The 23,823-nt window shown below is 46.4% G+C and overlaps 1 protein-coding gene across 1 annotated transcript in view; it reads right to left on the bottom strand.

The window, feature by feature from the left end:
• The window catches only part of FBLN1 (fibulin 1), a 96,681-nt gene that overhangs the window by 5,638 nt on the left and 67,220 nt on the right, over positions 1-23,823 (bottom strand). The window contains exons 15-16 of the mRNA XM_015405443.1: positions 16,493-16,635; positions 15,165-15,296 (exon numbers count right to left, since the gene is read on the bottom strand). Coding sequence (XP_015260929.1) covers positions 15,165-15,296; positions 16,493-16,635 — 275 coding nt within the window. The remainder of the gene's footprint in view (positions 1-15,164; positions 15,297-16,492; positions 16,636-23,823) is intronic.

Below are 23,823 nucleotides of genomic sequence, written 5' to 3'. Positions count from 1 at the left end.
GGGGGGTGCCACAAGGCAGCCTCACCTGGGGGGGGTGCCAGTTTTGCTTAGGGCGCCAAAAAATCTCAGGCTGGCCCTGATTACATCCATCTAAACATCTGTCTTTAAAGGGGGAGGCGCCAAGCCTTTTTCTAGGCCTTCCTTTCAAGGGACAGAGCAGCAAGCGGATCAATTCTTAGGGGAAAAACAGCTCAGAGGACATTTAATTGCCTTCAGGAGGCATTTAAATGCCTTTTAAGTTCCCTTCCACAGGGTTTTAGTTTAGTTTTTATTACAGTCCTTAGACCAGATATGCTTACAGACAGACAGGCAGACAGATAGATAATGGATATTACAGATAATGCATTCCAGAGAATTAAAAGCTAATATAAAATTTGTTCTACGTATTTTTTTTTTTGCTCCCCAATGGGGAATTTTTTTATTGCATTTTTATGAAGACTACAAACTATAACAGAAATGAGGGAGGGGACTACATTTAAGGGATAAAGAAAAGATACCCCTACTGACTAAAAACCCAGGAGAGGAGATCATCAAATTAGCTTAAATATATGCTATCTCTTAATCACGCTAGTACCATTATGAATTGAGTTACATATCATATTATCTCTTTCAAAACTTAAACTTAACTGTTAACAAGACCCCTCAGCATCTAGTTTCAATACTTTCAAAGGCACAATTCAGAGTCCTTCAGCCTTCATTTTCCCTTTCCCAGTCTCTTCCGCAATTTATAAGGACTTTTAGGGGCTGCTGCCCCTTTCTCTGATAGAGTCCTCTCTGGAAGATTCTGTGTCCAGCTCGCCACTGGACTTACTGTCCATCCCTTCTTTTTCTTCCTCCTCTGGCTCTCCCAACTGGATTCTCAAAAATTCCCGTGCTTTCTGCGCAGAGTCAATCTTCTCTTTTTTGTCCTTGATTTTGAAGGTGACGTCTTCTGGAGTTAGCCATCTGTATCCAATTGCATTTGTCTGAAGAAAAAGAAGTAAATCTTTGTATTTTTTCCTCCTTTGTCTTATTTCAAATGGAATGTCTTTTAAAATCCTGATAGCATTATCTCCAACTTTCATGTTCTTCTGTGGAGATTTGCTTCTTTTCCAGTTTTTGTACTTTCTTCTTCCCCTTTTGGGCAGTGGCATCCACTTCTTTCACCTTCTCAGCTGTTTGATTCATCATTTTAAGCGTCTCATTCAACTGTGTTTGCTGAGTGGTAATGCATTGGTTCATTGTTGACAGTTGCTACCAGAGGTTACATCTGATCCAGCAGAGGGCGCATGGATTCCGCTAATGTCTTTGCCAGCTCATTGGTTCCTTCCAGTCTTGGACTCTCCGTTCCTTTCGCTTTTGAAAGTTTCTCTGTCTCCGTACTCTTCCCCACCATCTTTCAGGATTATTTACTTTCGCAAATATTTTAAAAGTCTCTGAATATGCGCTTATATGCTCAAGCTTGCCTTGGTAAGTCTTTCTTAACAGTTTTCTCCGCTTTCTCTTCCGCTCCCCCCCTCCAACTCGCTTAAAAGTTCATGCGCGTGGGAGGCATCCCTCCCCTGTGTCAGCAAGCTGCCATATTAGTAGCAGGAATATATATGCTTGACCTGTATGTTCTATTTAACTTTACTTTGCTTTCTGTAATAGCTTCATATGTTTATAGTTGTTGCCTAGCAATCCAGGCGCATGCTCACAGACTGCAGCTCGTTAGTGAAATGCAAAACAACTCAAGGACAGGTGGTGAGATAAGACTTATTGTGGTAGTTGCTTGATGTTTAGCTTTTGTGCATAGCATGGGAACAGAGATGTTTTGAATTACATGAACCGTTCTGATTCCCAGCACTTTGGCGCTTCCTTCTTTCTGGCGGGAATATGACCCATTGGTGTAGAGACTGTTTGAATTCCTTTTACATTACTTGTACGGACCCCTGCATGTCATTCTAATCAGAAACCTTGTTAGCGAATCATCCTTTCAATAAAAGTTTCCTCTTAACTGAGAAGTGACTCGTTGTTGGATGGGCAACATGACACCCTGCTCGCCTCACTTTCTGTTCCATGGGGTGGGGAGCTATCTTTTCACTTTAACTGGTACGCTTTAAATGAACTCACGTTCATAACTGGTCCTCAGACCTCGTTTTAGCTCCGTTTCTGCGCTCGATCTCCTGCGCTTGCCCCGGTCGGCATCACTTAGTTCCATTCGGCCACACATCATAAAGAACCTTCAGGATGGAGAGGCGCCTCAATTCCCCAGCATCGCGCCAGTGAAGAGGCGAACTCTCGAGAGTCCCATGGCCAGCGACCCTTCAACCGGGTCTCTGGGGGGGTAACGATCCTGCGCACCCCCTCCTTCTGCTGGTGCACAGCTTCACCCCCGGGAAGTCCGGGAGGTGAGTCTGCTAGCGCGCCGCCATCAACTGGAACAAATTTGTTCTCCGTATTAAAGGTAAAGTGCGTCATTGAGTCACAACTGACTCATGTCAACCCAATGAAGTCCACCTAGTGGGTTTTTCTCCCAGTCTTCCTTATTGGTCTCCCATCCTTGACACAGAGATTACTCCATCTTTCTGTGTTAGACCTCTGAGGATGCCAGTCACAGCTCCTGGCAAATCGTCAGGTTCTACAATGCCAAGAAAATCTACAGCAACTAATATAAAAAATATAAAATATAAAATAAAACGCTTCCAAATAAAACACATTTGAAAGTAGTATATAAGATACACTTGCATCTAACTGCTGAACAATTTCCGTGACCTGAGTATGTCCTTGCAAAACCTAGCTACTTGATGAGTGATCTTGTGATGTTTGTCATTTAAAAGAAATTCAAGTTTAGTTTTTTCCTATCAGTGGGGTGATAATCTCTCTGCATACCACCTCATGGTGTGGACATTTGAAGAACATATGTTCTAAAGTCTCTATCTCCCTGAGTGGGCAGGTGCAAAACCTTTCTGCATAAGGGATGTTCGTATATTTCCCATCAAGTACAGCAGAAGGGAGGGCAGAGCATCTAGCTACGGAAAGCATTCCCATGAGCCTTTGGGAAACATGCAAAAATAAGATTTCTGGCATGGCTATTTGTGGGGCGGGGCCTTTAATTAAGGGGGCAGGGCCCCCAAATACCCCACTGTAGCTACGGGCCTGAGCCCAGCACTCTTGGAATCTTGCTTATTACAGCAGACATGGAACTTAAAGGAGCGGCACATCTCTCTCTCTCTCTGGGTCATGCTGCCCATCCTATCAGCAACTAAGGGTTAAAGACGAATTTAATAAAGACTGATGGGCTGCCCCCAGCCACTTTCTCACCTTCCCCACATTCTCACCTTCCCTCCCTCCGCTTGCGCAAGCCAAGCCACAAGAGGGGCAAATGGTAGTTAAACGAAGCTCCAAAGTACAAAAGAGCTCTAGTAAAGCTTCCGTGGCCCTGCAGATCAGGTAGGGGAAGGTCTGCCATCCTTTTCTTTCCCTGAGAAGGGCCCTATGTGAAAAGTGATAACCCCAAAAATGAACCATATAACAATTGTGCTAGCTTCTTAGCTTTATATAATTTCAGAGCGACGGGAACATATGATCTCCCCTTGTGAATGATGGAATTTGACAATACCATTTGAGATCTTTCACCTTGGTCTGCAGCATAATTGCTGTGTTGGAATCTAGAGCCTGTTGCCTGTAGAACTATCCCGAGATATTTAAAGTTGGTCACTTGGGTAAGAAAGCTTAGAAGGCCACTGAAGAGTGGTGCCTCCAATACATCAACAATCCCCCTTTCTGCTAGCCCGGTCCTGCTGTATACCACCTAGGTCATGGTGAGTCCTTCGAAAGCATTCCCATGAGCCTTTGGGAAACATGCAAAAATAAGATTTCTGGCATGGCTATTTGTGGGGCGGGGCCTTTAATTAAGGGGGCAGGGCCCCCAAATACCCCACTGTAGCTACGGGCCTGAGCCCAGCACTCTTGGAATCTTGCTTATTACAGCAGACATGGAACTTAAAGGAGCGGCACATCTCTCTCTCTCTCTGGGTCATGCTGCCCATCCTATCAGCAACTAAGGGTTAAAGACGAATTTAATAAAGACTGATGGGCTGCCCCCAGCCACTTTCTCACCTTCCCCACATTCTCACCTTCCCTCCCTCCGCTTGCGCAAGCCAAGCCACAAGAGGGGCAAATGGTAGTTAAACGAAGCTCCAAAGTACAAAAGAGCTCTAGTAAAGCTTCCGTGGCCCTGCAGATCAGGTAGGGGAAGGTCTGCCATCCTTTTCTTTCCCTGAGAAGGGCCCTATGTGAAAAGTGATAATTCAATACTACACTAAAGAGCCAGATTGGTGTAGTGGTTAGGAGTGTGGACTCTTCTCTGGGAGACAGAGTCCCCACTCCTCCACCTGCAGCTGCTGGTGTGACCTTGGGTCAGTTACAAGTTCTTTCAGAGCTGTTCTCTCATGAGCAGTTCTGGAAAGAGCTCTCTCAGCCCCACCCACCTCACAGGGTGTCTGTGGTAGGGAGGGGAAGGGAAAGGAGATTGTAAATTGCTCTGAGACTCCTTCGGGTAGTGAAGGGCGGGGTAAAAATCCAGTCACCTCCTCCTCCTCTTCCTCTTCTTCTTCTTCCTCCTCCTCCTCTTTGGGAGACCTTCTCCAGCTGGATTTCCTCTTGCCCTGCACTGGTACAACACCATACCATTGCAAAAAAACCCCACACACTGCAGCTCTAGAGGACTGACCATCTCCTCTGACGTTCCGGAGGGCACGTACACCTCGTGAGCATGAGAAGCTGCCTTCGACTATGACTGAGCCAGACCCATTGGTCTGTCAAGGGCAGTCTTATATTTCTTCCAAATGGCAACAGCTCTTTCACATCACATCCTGCTGGATACGATTCACTGCAGATGCTGGGGACTCTGCCTGCAAAGCAGCTGTTCTGCCACTGAGCCACAGTTTCTGGGCTCCAGCATCTTACAGAATGATATCACGACAATGATATCTCAAGACAATGCAGGCTGTTCTACGTATTAAAGATAAAGTGTGTCACTGAGTCACAACTGACTCATGGCAACCCCATGAAGTCCACCTCGTGGGTTTTTCCTCCCAGTCTTCCTTATTGGTCCCCCATCCTAGTACAGACCCTGCTTCGCTTCCCTGGCTTGAATGAGATCAGGCTAGTCTGGGCTATTAGCACAGCTACTGTTGTAAATATTACATACATCATATACTTTTGAGCATTTAGAGAAAGCATTATGCAAAACATTCAGCATTACTTGTTGTATTCTTATCACCACCACCACCACCACCACCATCATCTTGTGTTTAATACATGGAAAGAGCCAGGGTTGCAAGGGTCACACACGTTTTGGAGTGCAGAGACCATGAGAAAGAAAGTGCCGCCATTTGCCTGAATGCCATTCATGTTTCCAGTCCTCTCCTCTTCCAAGATGCTGGAGATATTCTTTTAGCTTGTCTGTGTTGCGGCAAGATATAATTAGGCTCCCCTCCCTCTTACCCCCTTTAGAAATATGTAAACCCCTCCGGCAGTTCACCTTCACATCTGGTTCCTGCCTGCATTTAGTATCACACGGCCATTTGCTAAGAATCCTGCATCCTGAACACAAGAGCTGTTCTGTGACATCACCCATTTCTTGCAATTACCCCAACGCTTCTAATGCCACGTTTGTTAGTGCCAGCCCAAGCCGGGGCTGTGTGTAAGCCATTCTTGAATCTAGGCCTGGACTGAGACCTGGCTTCTGCTAGAATCTGATAGGATACAAACAGCATACTGTGCTATTGGCCAGGCAAAAGCTGAAGGCAGGTCTGGACAATCTAGGGGTTAATACTGCAGACCCATTTCCCTCCTGCACACACAGGCTGTGATCAGGCGGGCAATCCTGAAGGTCAACTATCCTCCAAGAGTATTGGGAGGGGGGGATCAATGGGCTGCAGCAGGAAGGGGAGCAGGAAAGTTCAGTTCCACGGATGGAGGCACCTTCCATCAGTGGCGAATTCAGTCTGGATCTAACTCAAAATGTGGAAGGGAGAACCACACATGCTGCTCTGAGCTCCCTAGAGATAATGGCAGGGTAAGAATGCACTGGACAGATACTTTATGATGATGCCTGGATGTGGCCATTATCTTCATAAGACTGAATGCAGGGTCTGGGTGTAATCCTGTTGAAGATAAGACTAGATTACAGTGTCCCTGGGCCAGTAAAGAGTCTAGGAGAAGAGAAGAGGAGATTGGATTTATACCCGGCCCTTCATTACCCGAAGGCATCTCAGAGTGGCTTACGAACTCCTTTCCCTTTCCCCCCCAAACCAGACACTCTGTGAGGGGGCTGAGAGACCTCTTTCGAGAACTGCATGTGAGAGAACAGCTCTGAGAAGAACTTGGAATTGACCCAAGGTCACACCAGCAGCTGCAAGTGGAGGAGGGAGGAATCAAACCCGGTTCTCCCAGATTAGAGTCCGCACTCTTAATTACTACACCAAACTGGACCCCCCCAGACTTACAACTCATCCCTATACTACAGAGATCAGTTCCCCTGGAGAAAATGGATGATTTGGAGGGTAAGGCATTATACCCCAAAAGGGTCCCTGTCCTCCTCGGGTTCAATCCCCAAATCTCCAGGAGTTTCACAGTTCTAGAACTGGCAACCCAACCCCCCCCCCCAATCCCTGCCAATGGCTGGGGGGGGGGGGACGACCCTGGCAGCTCTAGTAACTCCCACTGTTTTCAACTAACATTTTTCTAAATGCGATTTTGGGTTCCTCTTGCCATGCAGTGGTTGCTACAACAGCACGGGCAAAAGCATTCCTGGTCCACTGACCTCTCTAGAAAGACCTCATCCCTAACATTTCCTTTTCTAGCCATTAAGCAGTCCACAACCATCTTGCCCTACGAGCAGGACAAATGTTGGGTGTTACAAGTCAAAACACTTCAGTATTTACAGGGTTAATGATGTTTGTTATGATCAACAGGAAGTCACATGTTTGTTTGTAACCAATCTGTTTAGACAATAGAATGCCCGGGAACTTTGGAGCTAACTTAATAGTCTGATTGGAAACCAATGTGTCAAGTATTTAACATATTGACTTCTCCTTCCTGTCTTTGTTCTGACTGAAGAAGGAGACTCCATTCTTCCTGCATTTTACCTGTAGCTGTAAGGATGTAGGCATTTTAGCTCTTTGTTATTTTATATCCTGTGTACCTTTTCCCATGTTAGGTTTATAGTAAACTTTTATATTTTAAACACACCATGGACTCAGTCTCTTAATACTTACTCTGCTGACTTAATAAGAATCCCAACAACAAAGCTACTCTTGGAACAAAAGTCTCCTCCATGATATACTGACTCTGTTAATTACAGAAAAGGCTTAATGGCAGCAGGATAAACAATGTTTTTTCCATTCGCCAAATGCAACTTCATAAATGCCAGGTCTCAGCTACATTCGAAGGGTGGGGGGAGCCGGGGAAGAGAAACTGTGTTACTTGGTGGCATTTGAGAATCCTAACAGAGCAAGGTGGGGAGGGGAAAAGGTTTAAAGTGCCTCATAATACCCCAGGCCTCTACAGGACATTTTTGTGCAGGTTGAAAATAAATTGTTCACTGACATCTGGCTAATGCAGGGGGAAAAACAAAACAAAACAAAAAAAACCCCGTAAAATTCTGAAACGGAAGAAGCCAGGGCATTCTTTTGGCTTCCCCTTCCCCCTCGTTCAGCTCTGATTTAAAATCTCGAGGGATGCCTTCTTGTAGATGGGACTGCAAAACTGAAACTCCCCAAGCACCATCATTTCAAGGCCTGCATCAGTCTAGACCAGCGGTGTCGAACTCATGTGTTATGAGGGCCGGATCTCACATAAATGAGACCTTGTTGGGCCAGGCCATGTGTGTCATAAAATGTAATGCCAGATAGTGGAGATATAAACTTTATAAAGGACACAAACTCAAAGGGTTTTTTTTTTACTTAAAATAAAAACGTGCTTAAAACATTAGCTCTGTAAGCTGCAAACATACTTTTGATTTATTGACATTCACCACAGAAATCTCATGCTCAGAGTTCTGAGTCTAGGACCCAGGTTAAAACATGAAATGGCTGAGTGAATGAGAGAGTACGGCGGAGCAAGTTATGATGCAGCAGCAGCAACAGAACTGGAAGCAGGAGATGGCCAGTTCCACTAATGGAAGCCCTCCGGGGGCCTGATCCAGCCCCCGGGCCACATGTTTGACACCCCTGGTCTAGACACTAAAAACAAAACAAAACATGCTTATCAGTATGGTTACCAACCTCCAGGCGGTGGCTGGAGATCCCCTGGAATTATAACTGATCTCCAGACCACAGAGCTCAGTTCCCTTGGAGAAACTGCCCACTCTGGAAGGTGGACTCTATGGCATTATACCCCACTGAAGTGCCTCTCCTCCCCAAACCCCACCTCCCCCTGGCTCCACCCCCAAAATCTGTATGAACGAATATGCTGGGCAAGATGGGCCACTGGTCTGATCCAGCTGTGCACTTCTGATGGTTCTTTATGTGTGGCAAGTGAGCCTCTAACTGGGGTGGGGTGGAGAGGAGGAGGACAAACAAACAAACAACCTTTATTGGCATAACAACTGAATTATAACAGGGAGGAAATAGTTTTAACAGTCAAGGCCCTGTCTGCTGATACATTGCTCGCTTCCTAGCTGCAAGGTACACAAATTTGACCACAGTTTCAATCACAATTCGGTTTTGAGTAGATAATAAAAAAAAAAATTGCATTCATCAAATTTCCCTGCTTGCTCTCTCAACAAGGGATCAATAAGTGTGGAACGTATAGCAAGATAATAAGTACAGTGCAAAAAAACATGTTCAAGGTTCTCTATGTCCCGCCGATTACATGTGCATAGTCTGTTAGCATATGGTATTTTATGAAATCTCCCATAGAGAACCGCAGAGGGTAACACATTGAAACGGGCTAATGAATAAGCTTTGCAATAGTGCGGGGCTGTTAAACAGGTTAAATACTCTGCCCATAGTGACCCATAGGGTAAAATCCCCAAGCCTAAGGGTGAACATCTACTTTTGGCAAGGCTCCTAAGATCCTGCATCTCGATATCAAGGAGTCTTTGTTTGATCTGTGCAAAGGCTGAACTTTCGGTAAGGGAGGATAAGTCATCAATACTGATCCCTATTGAACTGATTTTCTTTTCTATGTGGGTTTAACCACATTGAAGACTGAGACTCCGTCAGCATGTGAAAAATAAGGCTACCGTTATGATTCTTAAAATGTAGATGTAGCCAAAATTTGATAGTATTAATCCATGCTTTAGTTTCAAGAGAGGAGGAGGAGTGAGGGATGCCAGCCTCCAGGTGGGACCTGGTGATCCCCCCAGAATGACAGCGCATCTCCAGCCTACGGAGATCAGCTCCCCTGGAGAAAATGGATGCTTTGGAGGGTAGAGTCTATGGCCTTGTACCCCAACGGGGTCCCTCGCCTCCCCAAACCCCACCTTCCCCTGGCTCCACCCCCAGAATCTCCAGGAATTTCCCAACCCAGAACTGGCAACCCAAATAATCATGCATCTCCCCAATGTTCCACTTGCTTTTAGCTGCCTTCAGCATTATGGTCAACTATTGCCAAGCCAAGTTAATATGAAATCCTAAACCCCTGTGCAGAGCCTGTCTTTAATTCTATGAACTTCGCCTTTCATTGCACCATGAGTTCAAGTCTTAAACTCCACCAGAACTCACCAAGGCTTGACTCAGAACCTATTTTCAGTGCCAGAGCTTAGACTATCTGAAGTACCAATAGAAAGAAGTACCTGAAAAGTACCTGATATAGAGATATATTGCCAAGACTTTATGAACATGGTTTGTTTATTTATTTTAAATAATTTTACCCTGTCCCCCCAAAAAAAACAGGTTCTCATGACAGCTACCAAAGACCTAATATATAAAACAATAAAATTAGGAACACTCATAAAAGAAGAAATCAAAATACACATCATTAAAACTATCAGAAACAATGCAACTTCCTAAAACTAGTTTTAAAAACTGCAGAATTATTAAAATTGGGAAGAATGTGTTTGGCAGGAACACAGGGAACCTGATGAAAAGAGCGTTAAGGATGAGTTATAAAGACAGGGACTTGGTGCTCTAGGAGGCACTGAAGGTGTTGTGGGGGGCACATTAGGAACCTCCCCCACACAATAGGTGTTGTGGAAAGAAGAAGAAGAGAAGAAGAAGAGAAGTTGGATTTATGCCCCGCCCTTCACTACCCAAAGGAGTCTCAGAGGGCTTACAAACTCCTTTCCCTTCCCCTCCCCACAACAGATCCCCTGTGAGGTAGGTGGGGCTGAGAGAGCTCTTGACAGAAACTGCTCTTTTTTCAAGAACAGCTGTGCCAGAGTTATGGCTTGCCCAAGGTCATCCAGCCAGGTGCGAGTGGAGGAGTGGGGGAATCAAACCCGGTTCTCACAGATTAGAGTCTGCGCTTAACCACTACACCAAACTGAAAGACACTGGAACATGAGGTGCATGGCTATGCATGTAGACAGTGTACAAGAAATAAACATGACAAGGTTGAACCCCTAGTGCAAATAGGTAAATATGATTTAATAGGTATTACTGAGACTGGGCGGGATGGTGTCCATGACCGGAATGTAGCCAGTATTCAAGGCTATAAGTTGTTCAAAAAGAACAGATGCAACAGAAGGTGGTGGTGGTGGGGGGGAGTAGCAGAGAACATCAAAAATGTGTACAATTCCATAGAGGTCCAAGAGGATGAATATGGTGGCCCTACCTTTGAAATGTGGTATTGGAAGAGAGTTGTACAGATACCATGGACCACCACAAAAGCCAAATAAGTGAGGGGAAATTTCCTAATCTAGATCATGAGAGGGAGGGCAGGCAGGATTGCATCTATGCTTAGTTCTCGTGGCCCTTTCTTACATGCCCAGGGAAATGCCGATCACCACTTTGTCAGGAAGCCATTTTCTCCAGGCCAGTTTGGCCGGGGATCCTGGAGGTTTTGGTTGGTTTTTTGCCATCTTCTGGGCATGGAACAGGGGTCACGGGGGGCGTGTGTGGGGGAGGTAGTTGTGAATTTCCTGCATTCTGCAGGGGGTTGGACTAGATGACCCTGGAGGTCCCTTCCAACTCTATGCTTCTATGAAATCAAGCCTGAACTATCCCTAGAAGCTAAAATGACTAAACTGAGGCTACTGTGCTTTGGTCACGTTATGAGAAGACAACAGCCACTTAAAAGACAATAATGCTAGGAAAAAGTGAAGGCAACCCAACATGAGATGGATTGACTCCATCAAGGAAGCCATGGCCCCAGTTTGTAAGACCAAAGCAAGGCTGTTAATGATAGGATGTTTTGGAAGTCATTCATTCTCAGGATCGTCATAAGTCAGAAGTGACTTGTTGGCACTGTTAACACACACATACATGGAGAATAGCAGGATAAAAGTAAATGGAGACAGTAATAAAAGAAAAGGGGTGTGGTGGCTCAAGTGGTTAAGACGCTGAACTGCAGACCGGAAGGTTGGTAGTTCAGCAGTTCGAGACCCGAGTGTGCCGCATGATGGAGTGAGCTCCCGTCTCTGGCCCCAGCTCCTGCCAACCTAGCAGTTTGAAAGCAAGAAATTGCAAGTAGATGAATAGGTACCGCTTCGGTGGGAAGGTAACAGCATTCCGTGCGCCTCAGCATCTAGTCATGCCGGCCACATGACCACAGAAATGTCTTTGGACAGCGCTGGCTCTTCGGCTTGGAAACGGAGATGAGCACTGCATCCCTAGAGTCGGATTCGACTGGCTTTCGAGCAAGGGAAACCTTTACCTTTACCTAATAAAAGAAAATTGTGCCTACCAAACCAATGAGAGAAAATGGATGAAACAAATGACCGCCTTTTCAGGAAGGAAGAATTAGGCTGTGGTCAGACATGCCTTTAGATCTGACTCACCTGCAAATGCCTGATGGATCTAAAGGGCATGATCAGACAGCAACATCTGGGAAATGTCCTGCAGTCATCGGCACCCCCTGTTGCCCCACCACAGGAGCGGAGTTAAAGGGCACTGGGGAAAGTCCGGTCCTAACACTTGCCGGGAGGCCATGGATGGACTTTCCCCTGTCTGATCACTCAAGCACACTCTCAAGCCATCAGGATGGTCTGATCATTCCATCCTGACTCAGTGCCGGGTTTTTTTCCTCACTTAGCAGTATGCGCATAACTGTACACTCCATGGGGAGCCCTCAGTGCAGAAGTGTGATTCCTCGTTTATGCGCATGGAAAACAAAAGGCAAAGAACGCCCACTCGCCCGAGGGGCATCTGATCACACAATGACAGGCTGAGCCCGCAGCACAAAGGGATGTGTGATCACGCAACTGCAAGTCAAATTCCACCAGAGGAAATAAAGGCACTTCCCCTCCGCACCAAATGGCATGTCTGATCACGGCTTTTTTTGTAGCATAACAGGCCACACCCAACAGCAGGAACTCATTAGCATAGTAGGCCACACCTGGACAGCACAGCACATTAGCATATTAGGCCACACCCCCATGTTACCAGAAGTGTTGTCATCCAGCCACACCCACCTTTTGCTTCTTATTCTGTTTACGTTGTTTGTTGTCAAAACCCAGGGCTTTTTTTGTAGCAGGAACCCTTTGCATGTTAGGCCACACACCCCGAATGTAGCCAATCCTAATGAGTTTCTGCTGTTGGGTGTGGCCTATTATGCTAATGAGTTCCTGCTGGGCGTGGCCAACTCAGGAGCCAGCAGGAACTCCGTTCCTGTGCGTTCCTGCCCCAAAATAGCCCTGGTCCTGATGTCTATTGGGCCTAGAGAGCCCAAGAAATTCGTGACCTGCCATGTGGACAACTTCCTCTTTCAGAAAGTGGAGGAAGGAATGAGGGGATTAGATATTCGAAACTTGATCCTGACCAGTAGGGAAGACTTGGCTGATGAAGTGTAAACTTTGAAGTTAAATGACCACATAACTCTTAATCTAAGGGAAAGCTACACGTGAGTACAGTTAAATGAGTACCTTGAACTTGAGGAAACCAGATGTGAATGAACGTAGATAAATGCTAGGTAGGATTCTGCAGCTTGATAATGTTATCAGAGAAAGGAGTCTGAAATGGCTGGGAGTTCCCGAAAAAGGAGTTGCTAAGGGGACACTTGCAAGCACAGAAAGAGAGGAACAGGACAAGTATGAAGAAGCCATCAGTACGCCTCATGTAAAATCACTGAGCCCAAAGGCTGGGTGAGCAGGAAGCGCCTGCCTCTTGCCCCAGGGGTCAGCTGGGTCAAGCTACTGAGCTCTGGGGAAAATTTCCTAATCAGCTCTCCCATAATTCCTGCAGCCTCTCTGCATGCAGTTTATTCTTTGTTCTGGGGAAAACTAAAGGGCTAGATCCGGGGATTGTACTGCAGCAAAGGCAAATAAATAAGCCAGTCCATCATTTATAATCTCCCTTGTAAAACAATACCTCCATCCAATTATTTAGCTACTGTTTTCAGAAATATTTCTATTTTAGACCTGTGTGAACAAGTTCTGCCTTGGCACTCAACTTGACATTTCTGCTGTTTGGTAAATTGCGAAATAATGCCTGTTTCTTTTGCAAGGTTGTTCTCGAAGCGAATAGTGCCACCTTCTGGCCAGACTATATAGTTTGGCCTGAGAGAACCTGTGAGAACAAATCCACCCCCCCCCAGCCCATAATCTTCTCCGTGTTTGCTATTGTTTTATCACCAGTACAGATAAAAGTTCCTTTAAAACATTTTAATGGAAATCATAAGTAATTACATGGTAGTTATGATTATTGTGTAGTTACAGAGTTAAAGGAGTTTTAAACAGAAATATTTTCTGAATATCACAAACGTTCTGGATTTCACCCAGCCTGGCTCTGCTGCTTTCTGGTCTGTTCAAATTATCCTGTTAGACCATCATGCACATCCAAGTAGAGCTATTTCGAACACCTGTTTAAAACAACAGCTATGTGCTCCTAGTAGCTCCCAGACCTTACATTAAGGATCAAGGCAATGAATCTGGACCCCTGCCATAATGAGAATGAAGATTCTCTTTGGATATTCCTATACAAGAGACACCAATAGCCAAAGACAGGTGAGTTCTAGTGGAACAGCATAGCTACTTATGATGCAACCAACTAGTGAACTGGACTGCCCACAGAGCCCAGTCTTGCATATACCAGTGATTTTCAAACCAAGTTTTGGGGAACTGTGAGGTGCCTTTCACCAGCTTTGGCTTGTGAGCCAGATGCAGCTTTTCCTGCCAAAAAGATACTGCCACTGTGTAGCTTGCACTGGTAACATATAGATTAGACTACTGCAATGTGCTCTACATGGGGCTACCCTTGAAGAGTGTCTGGAAGCTACAAATGATACAGAATGCTGTGGTCAGAATGCTGACTCGAATGAGTTGTAGGGATCACATCACTCCAGTCTTCTTTCACCTACACTTGCTCTCATTTTACTTCTGGGCCCCATTCAAGGTGCTGGTATTGACCTTTAAAGTCCTCTGCAACTTGAGGCCAGCATACCTTAAGAACCACCTACTCCCATATAAATCTGCCTGGCCACTATGGTCATGTCCCGGGAACCTGATTCAGATGCCCCTGGCTAACTGAGGCTAAAAAAAAGGGCCTTCTTGGTTGTGGCACCAAAATGATGGAATTCCCTCCCAAAGAGAGATCCATCTGTCCCCCTCTATCATTGTCTCCTACCAGCCGGTGGACCCACCTCCCCATTTATGTGTTTTGTTTAATTATTCTCCCACTGTGTCTCTCTCACTCACTTTCTCTTCTTGTGTGTGTGTGTGTACACACACACAGTTTTAAAGTTTGTTCTCATGTTTTTGACCATTTGCTGCCTTGGGGATTGGAAGGGAGCATATAAATAAACGACGCCTGCTTTTGTCTCAACCAAAGCTCTCCTCCGGACACCCACCCGGCACTCCACCTCTTGTCAGCCTCCCTTTTGCCGAGGCCTGCAGCATAACCACCCCCCCTTTCAGCTCCCCCAGGCCTCCTCCTCGAGTTAATTTCATAGCAATATTTACTCTTGAGTCTCATACGTAGCTGCCTTGAGCCCAGAGGACAGCCAGGGTACAAAAAAGTTTAATTAATAAATACAACGAACTCAATTATATTCTTCGCATTCAATAAGAGCAGCAAAAAGAAGCAAAGTTTTCTCACCCACAGTCATGCCGTCCATGTAACGCTTGACAATATCAAATGAATCCCGTAGATTTCCTTCTGTGATGTCAAAGATGATGTCTGCCTGGTTGGCGGGGTACGCCGGGGTGATGGCACGAAGGAATATAATCTCTGAGGGTAGAGAGAGGGCGTAACAAGGTGACAGCAACAGAAAGCGGCTACAATCCGTGCCGTGCAACCAGTCTCAGCGTTCGGCAAACTCAGTTAAGGAGCACAGTGCCAAAAACCCCACCAACTTCTCTTATCTTCCATGAGATTTGCTCAGGGTAGGGGGTGGCAAAGGGGGGTAGGAAACATCGCTCCAGTTGCCACTTGAGCGCGGAAGGGCTGTTCTTTGTAGAAATTAGTCATCCAATCTGAAATCTGCACAGCAGCCTGAAATCTGCCCCACCCACCCTGAAGGAAGTGATATTGAGAAAGTCTCCATGGTATGAATGTGATGCTATCATTTAACTATAATGCTGCTATAATTTAACCAAGGCTGATGGTGCAAAATCAGGTAAGGATATATTTTATTACTCAGTTAAATTTCCAAAAATTGCCTACACATTTCGCCAATGGGCTTCGTCAGGGGAATCTGTTTGTCTTGCAGTAATTCCTCAAAATCACTTCCCATCTACTTTGTAAACTGTTTTTGAGGAATTACTGAGAGAGAAACAGATTACCCTGACGAACCCTGCTGGCAAAATGCGTAGGGAATTTTTGGAAATTTAACTGAGTAATTGTAATGTATTCAATAGCTGCCATTGAATGCATGATGTATGTGAAACATCTAATTGACTTGCCATGTTGAGCTTCGTCCTGGGCTAGGATCCAAATCCATCCAATCGCATTGCTAGCCCAGGAAGCACCTAGCCAATCACTTTACAGCAAGCTCCCTGAGCAGGAACGTCTGTGATTGGTCCTTATATGAACAACCGTATTGGTTGGTATTTGTACAGTGGGTGTGGCTACATTAGCTGGGAGAGTTTAAAAGCAGGACAACTGCAATGTAAGAACTGAACTGTTCTGTTCTGGTTATCAGATGTTGATCTGTGTTGGAGTTGTGTTCGAGTTGAAGAATAAAGCTGTGTTCTTGCTGAATCACTCTCCGACTTCTTTGTTAAGCGAGCGACTTAACAGTAATAAAATGTATTTTTACCTGATTTTGCACCATCGGCCTTGGCCTTAATTTTTATCTCCTGTGACTGGCTGTCATTTTAACACCATGAAAACATTTTCCTGCAGGAATAGCTGTCTTTTACAGACGGAACTTCTGTGATGTTTCTGTTGTGGGCTATTCATACAGAGCAAAGGAACCCATTTACCTTCTGGCCTTGTAAATTCCCTGAAGGTGGGCAGCGAAATGACAGTGTGGGAAATGGTGTGAACTGGATCCAAAACACAGTTGACATCGTTCAGTCGGCATGACTTAATGCAACGAATAGTATCTGTCTTCTCATGTCTGACTCTGCAAGGAAGAAAGGGGGGGGGGAGTGGATTAAGTCACCTTTCCAGGGTCAAAGAATGCTGAACTTCGAAGGTTTTTATCAGGACTGGCTTTGCCGTCAGTCATCATCCATATGTCAGTGTTTCCCCAGCCACTGGAGGCTGGTCAGTTTTTTAGACATTCAGAAGACATTTGGTAAATGTATCCAGTTCAACTGGATTAATTCTGAAGCGGACTTGGAAGGTGTTGAACAGGCATCTATATTTTAAAAAAATCATTCAAGAGACCAAGCTGTAGGAGGCCATCCACTACAAACTGATTATAACACATCAGTTACACTTTCAGTGACTAAACAGACCCAAGACGAAGTCACATTCAGGAATATGCTGCAGGGGCCTTACCATCCACTTTGCTTAGAACTCCTCGTGAAGTTGGAGAAAGACTCACTTGTACTATGAAACCTGTAAATTAACAGGTAATAGGTTTTTATAAATTTGAAGGTGTGTGCCCACATGTGTTATTTTACGTGAAAAAGAGGATTTTTAAAAAGCTGTCATCCTTGGGATTGGGGTGGAGTTCGGCATAAATATAACCGGGGATGTGGAATGGGATTGTATAGCCCGATCTCATCAGATCTCAGATGCTAAGCAGGGTTGGTACGCGGGTGGGCGACCAGCAAGGAAGACTGCAGAGGAAGGCAAAGGCACCTCTGCTTAATCACTTACCTTTAAAACCCTACGGGGCTGCCGTAATTTGACTGAGACTTGACGGCACTTTACACACACACACTCATAAATATAGCCCCAAGTTAAGCGTTTCACTAACCTCATTTACGGAGCGCTATTGGGGCGAACAAGTCAGTAGGGAGGCTGGTGCAGCTCATACCCTGTTCACCAGTCAAGATCAGGCAGCTGGTTTGTTTGTTTTTTTGACAAACTGCTTGTTTGTAAACCTATTCACAGCCTGTTGAGCAGGTGGCTTTAACCAGGATCAGACTGGGAGGAAAATTGGCCCCAAGGAAAAGGTCCCCCCATAGTTGCCCTGGTCCTGCCCCCCCCAAAAAAGATCCAGCCTGTCTGCCCAGACAGACCCAGGCTACTCTCTGCACCATCAAGGGAAAAACTGCAAGGGATTGGCAGTGTGGTTGGGGGAGAGTTTCAGACATCATGTCCACCAGCGTAGTCCAGGTAAAGGTAAAGGTTTCCCTTGCTCAAAAGCCAGTTGAATCCGACTCTAGGGATGCGGTGCTCATCTCTGTTTCCAAGCTGAAGAGCCAGCGCTGTCCAAAGATGTTTCCGTGGTCATGTGGCCGGCATGACTAGACGCCGAGGCACACGGAACGCTGTTACCTTCCCCCCGAAGTGGTACCTATTTATCTACTTGCAATTTCTTGCTTTTGAACTGCTAGGTTGGCAGGAGCTGGGGCCAGAGACGGGAGCTCACTCCGTCATGCGGTGCAATCGGATCTTGAATTGCTGAATCACTTGAGCCCCCACAGCCCTCGTAGTCCAGGTACCCAACTGCAAATCTATCCCCCTGCAGAGGGTGGGGGACAATGGGGAAGGGAGGGGGAGGGACAATGATCCCATGTCCTGGGGGTAGGGGGATAGTTTATTTACACAGGCAGAAAGAGGGTTCTGATCTTTTAAGAAAAACCTTGATCCACTTCTGTGTTTCGGCAAAATCTGGTTCGGGCCAGGGGAGTTTGGCAGTGGCTGGTTTGGCTCATTCATCCGCTCCAGCCAGGACCGGCCGCTTCCAAAGGCGAGCTGTGGCCCTGCCCCAGACCGGGCTCTACCCCTGGGCTCAGACCAAGGGCGTCTTCTTCCGCATCCACCTTCCTCGTGGGTGGGGGCAGCAGCAGCGGCCGCTACTTTGGGCATACGGCAACCCCTTTTTTCAGGGCTTCTGGCTGGCTACCTGCCTGCTCACCAGCCTCCTCTCTCGCAATGGGAGTTCAGCTGAGCGAGTGGGTTTAAAATAAAGCCATCGAAGGAGAGAGACTAATATGGGGTGTGGGAGGAGTTCTTCAGGCCCCTTCTTCAGTGTGGGGCTCAGCCCCCTCCCCGAGCTTCCACCAAGCCCTCTTGGGACACCCACAGGTGAGGAAATCCTTCCTCAGCTCCTTTGCATCTTCAAAGCCCTTCCCTGGGAATACAGATTCCTGTGTGGGGTAACATATAGTAGCAAAAGAAGACTTGTGCGCTCTTACTTCTGGGTCTAAATTCCTTATTATTTGTCCCCTGTTTTGTTAAAGATTAACTTCCTCAGCTATAAGAGGTCCGCGGGATTATTGTGGAACGCCGTTCTGTCCTCTTTCCCTCTTTCCCTCCCTTTTCCTTTCCTTCAATCTGAGTCTACTGGAACACAACTTAGTCAGTTATACTTTCTCTGTCTGTCCGTCTTTCTGATTTACTCCAGTGTGACTCCACACCTTTTCTCCTGGCTGCAGGCTTTTCCAATCAGGGTTCTTCAGCCATACCGCTGATTCTGTTCTAGCCGTTACCTAGAGAAGTCACACTTGGAAGATTTGTGACAGGATTCACACTTTTCTACCTCAAGTCTCTTCTTTTCCCTTTATATAATTTTTTTTACGTTTGAAAGACTGGTCACAGATTTTACACCAACCTGTAGTGCCAATTGGAGGATTGGAGGGAAAGCCTCAGGGGCACCTCCTCTTTTTGCCCCAGAAGTCTAGGAGTCTGGTTGGGCATCTCATTCCCTGAACTGGGTGCCTCCTTCCGTGGGCCAAGCCTGGTATACCTGGCTGGGCGTCTGCTTCCCTGGACTGGCTGCAGCTCAATTGGGCATCTCCTTCTTGGGGCCAGCCTCAGTGAGGCCCAGACAGGCGCTTTCTCCCCCAGGCTGTGCACGGCCCTTCTCACTCCAGGGCTGGCTTGACTCAGGTGGGAGGAGGACAGGCCACTGGCCAATGGGAATTTTCCACCAGTGGCAGAGACATATTCACTCCTAATAGTACTGCTCACTTTTCTCCATTGTAAGAACTGTCCATTTATTTGTATACTCTGCTTCCTGTTTTTATATCCCATGACTGCTACGCTAACTCAGCTAAGCTTTGGCAAAGTACCTTGTCAAAAGTCTTTTGGAAGTCCAGGTATACCACATAACCACATGCTTATTAACCTGCTCAAAGGACTCCCAAAGTTTAGTGAGGCAAGCTTTCCCGTTGCAGAATCCATGTGGTTAGGCAAACTGGCCTGTAATTTCTTGGAGCACTCTAGACCGGAGTTGCCTCTAAGCTGAGTTAGTGTGAGCTAGCTCACAGTTTTTAAGCCTCCGGCTCACACATTTTTGTTCTACCTCAGAAAGGATGGCTCCAGAGCAAATTAATTTATGCAGCCAAATCGCTCGCTCACAGCTTTAGTGCCAGTAGCTCACAAAGTAGAATTTTTGCTTATGAGACTCCACAGCTTAGAGGGAGCATTGCTCTACACCTGTTTTTAAAAATCAGTGTAAAATTTGCTACTTTCCTGTGGTACTGAAGCTGATTTTAACTACAAGGATGTTGTGTATGCTGACCGCCACCGGGGGCCAGCAGTCAGCCAGAGCTGCCAGAGCTTAACTCTGGAACAACAATAGGGACTAGGCTCCTAGTCCCTCCACTGGGGAGCCAATGGGATCCGTGGCGGGAGATTCAAACCCACCAATGGTGACCAGGGGTGTGTCCCCAGGGATGTATATAGTTGGCCCCCGGGCCGTTTGTCCCCCGTCTTGTTGTGTACCTAATAAAGCGTGCTATGCACTACGTCGGCAACCCACTACACAATAGTGGCGACGAGGATGGGATTCAGCCGCAACTGAGCCGGGCTGTCGCCGAGGGACCAAGAGCACGCAGCAAGCCGCCGAGGCCATTCTTCTTCAATCCGCTCCGACGCGCACAATGGCAACCACTCCAGGGTTCGGGCCGCAGCCGCTCTTCGACATGACCCGTCCGCAAGACTGGCCAGCCTGATTCCGGGCCGTCAAGTCAGCGCTTGCCTTCTGCGACATCACGGACGACGGCAAGAAACGTGGGTTCCTCTTGGCCTCCTGTGGCACCGCCGTCGTGTCCCTGGCCTAAAGTCAATCAAGGGAGTCGGCACTTTCCGGGTGCAGTATAAGAACTTCAGAAAGAACCTGGACTTGATTGTGGTCGAGGGCGACCTCGTCAGTTTACTGGGGCGGGCCTGGTTCGACCCCCTGGGCATCTCAGTAGAAGGAATACAGGCGTGCACGGCCCACGATTTCAAAGGAATCTGCCAGGAATTTCCCTCCGTCAACCACTTTACAATAAACCCACTACACAATAAAGTTACATATACTATTTCCACATCTGAATTCCTTAGAAACCCTCAGGTTCCAGACCTGGAGATTTATACTTTTTGATTTGCCTGTTAATCCTAGAATTTTTTCTTTTGTCCCTTCAGTTTTCCCCAAAACAACAGCTCTGACATTGTTTGTCTTTGCTCAATCTTTTTGTCAACTTACACTTATTTTACCAAAACTAGTGCTCCTTTCTATTTAGCTCATTCCTTTCTCTTCACCTCATTCAGGCAATCCTTCCACTTTAAAAAGGAAGCCTTTTATTTCTTCCTTGACTTCAGTCGCTAACCATGCAGGCATCTTTTTAGCTTTGACGCTCCTTTTCCTAACCTGAGGTAAGCGTTCTATCTGGGCCTCAGTTTTAAACTGTTTCCAAGCATCATGGTGCAATTTCATTCGCTTGGTTTGTCCCATTTGACTTCCTTCTGAGTAGTCCTCACATTTTTGTAATGTGCCCTCCTCTATGGAATTCACTGCCACAGGAGGTGGTGGCGGCTACAAGCATGGACGGCGTCAAGAGGGAATTGTATAAGCATATGGAGTAGAAGTCCATCAGTGGCTATTAGCCACAAGGTATAGATAGGGACTCTGAAGCAAGTGATGCTCTGTCTTCTTGGTGCTGGGGGGGGTCAACAGTGGGAGGGCTTCTAGTGTCCTGGCCCCACTGGTGGACCTCCTGATGGTACCTGGTATTTTTGGCCACTGTGTGACAGAGTGTTGTACTGGATGGGCCTTTGGCCTGATCCAGCATTGGCATCTCTTGTGTTCTTATGTTCTATGCTTTCATTTTCTGTTTTATTTTTTGCTATCATATTGGACATTAGGTCGTCAACATGGACAGGGCTGCCAGCTCTAGTTTGATCAATTCCTTGAGATTGGGGGCTTTGGCTCTGCGAAGTACATCCCCCCGCCCCCTCAGTGGAAAGGTGCAGGGAAATACTGACTGCAAGAAATGTGAAATCACCAGTTTGTTGACATTAATTTTGCAGAACATCCAGCGACAGTAACCTCAAAGCGACGTGAACAGAAGGTAAATAATCCAGCAGGACTCTCTTCCTATTGCAAGCAAAGCATTGAATTGAAAATGTTTTATGCCAATAAAGGTATTGTATTTGTATTTATTTGAATTGAAAATGTGCCTTTTCAAAATTAAAAAAAGTTTGAGTCCGGCGGCATCTTTAAGACAAGCAATGTAAATTTAAAAAGTTGTTTTTAGAAGGAAAAGAACTTAAGGATACCTAACCCCACACTGAAAGAGTGTTTGGACAGAATTCCTGTTCATATCTTACAGTGAACGCATGCATATGCTGCAGGTATGTATAAACGCTGTAATGGGGTTGCCAACCTCCAGGTGGGACCTGGAGATCTCAGGGATACAACTGATCTCCAGGCGGCAGAGATTGATTCCCCTGGAGAAAATGGATGCTTGGGGGGGGGGTTTCCGACTATATGGCATTACACCCCACAGAGGTCCCTTCTCTCACCTAATCTTTTACCTCCAGATATTTCCCAAGCTACACTTGGCATCCCTAGAAGAAACAGCCAACACGCATTCACTTTATAAATGAAACTGGGGACTGTTACTTGGATAAATGTGCAGTTTCGATCACACAGCTGAACGTGTGCTGAATGTAACATTGGGAATTACTCAACAACCTCATAAAAAGGAAAAAACACCCTGTGATTTGGTATGATGTTAGCCACCTTGAATTTTTGAGAACAGAAAGGTATAAATGTTACCATAAATACTGTTCTAAGGCTCCCTTCCCCAGCACATCTCATGGATAACCTTGTAACAACTCTCAAGGATTGCTAATGCGAAAACATCACAGTGTGGTAATGGGAAAGCTCTCCTGCATTTTGGAACACTTACAGTTTTTTGGGTTTTCTGCTGTCTAGTCGCAGCCAGTTTATGGTGACCCCCAGTGGGATTTCCAAGGCAAGAGATGTTCAGAGGTGGTTTGCCATTGCCTGGCTCCCCGTTACACAAACCTGGAATTACTTGATGGTCTCCCATCCACATACTGACCAATTTTTTCAATAGCATGCACATTTTGTAAGTAAAGGAAGGTTTAGATCCAAGGCTAAAGGTGGACAAGAGTCAGTTTGGTGTAGTGGTTAAGTGTGCGGACTCTAATTTGGGAGAACCAGATTTGGTCCCCCACTCGTCTACTTGCAGCTGCTGGATAACCTTGGGCAAGCCATAGTTCTGTCAGAGCTGTTCTTGAAAGAGCAGTTTCTCTCAGGGCTCTCTCAGCCCCACCTACCTCACAGGGTGTCTCTTGTGGGGAGGGGAAGGAGTTTGTAAGCCGCTCTGAGACTCCGAGTGAAGGGCGGGGTATAAATCCAATCTCCTCTTCCTCCTCCTCTATGTGCCACAGCATGTATATTCTGGTAATCTGTATCACAACTCCTTTGCTGGACTAAGGCCCAGACCTTCTCCAGAATTTGAATAGGAGTCATCTGACTGGAGTTTTGTCTCACCCTCTGCGGGTACTGTTTTGAAACCCAGAGCTGGCTGGAGGCATGAGTCAAGGGCTCTTACAGCCTGAAACCAAACGGAGCCAGTCTAGCAGGGACAACACTAGCCTGAGCTCTCTTCGGCTGCACTGGAAAGGAGTCAAAAGTTGCAGGAATGTACCCTGACCTGGATAGCCCAGGCAAGCCTGATCTCGTTAGACCTTGGAAGCTGAGCAGGGCAGACCCTAGGAAGTACTTGGAAGGGAGACCTCCAAGGAACACCGGGGCTGGGACGCAGAGGCAGGCCATAGCAAGCCACCTCTCTGAAAGTCCAATCCTCACTAGGGGTTGCCAGAAGTCAACCATGACTTACTTCCAGGCATAAACACACACACGTTACTCACCCCCCTCCCCCAAAGCTGCAGG

The sequence above is a fragment of the Gekko japonicus genome, unplaced genomic scaffold (genome assembly GCF_001447785.1).
Source record: "Gekko japonicus isolate JY-2015 unplaced genomic scaffold, Gekko_japonicus_V1.1 scaffold1628, whole genome shotgun sequence".
NCBI lineage: Eukaryota > Metazoa > Chordata > Lepidosauria > Squamata > Gekkonidae > Gekko > Gekko japonicus.
The sequence above is the reverse complement of the archived record's forward strand: the minus strand, read 5'-3'. Positions and strand labels throughout refer to the sequence as shown.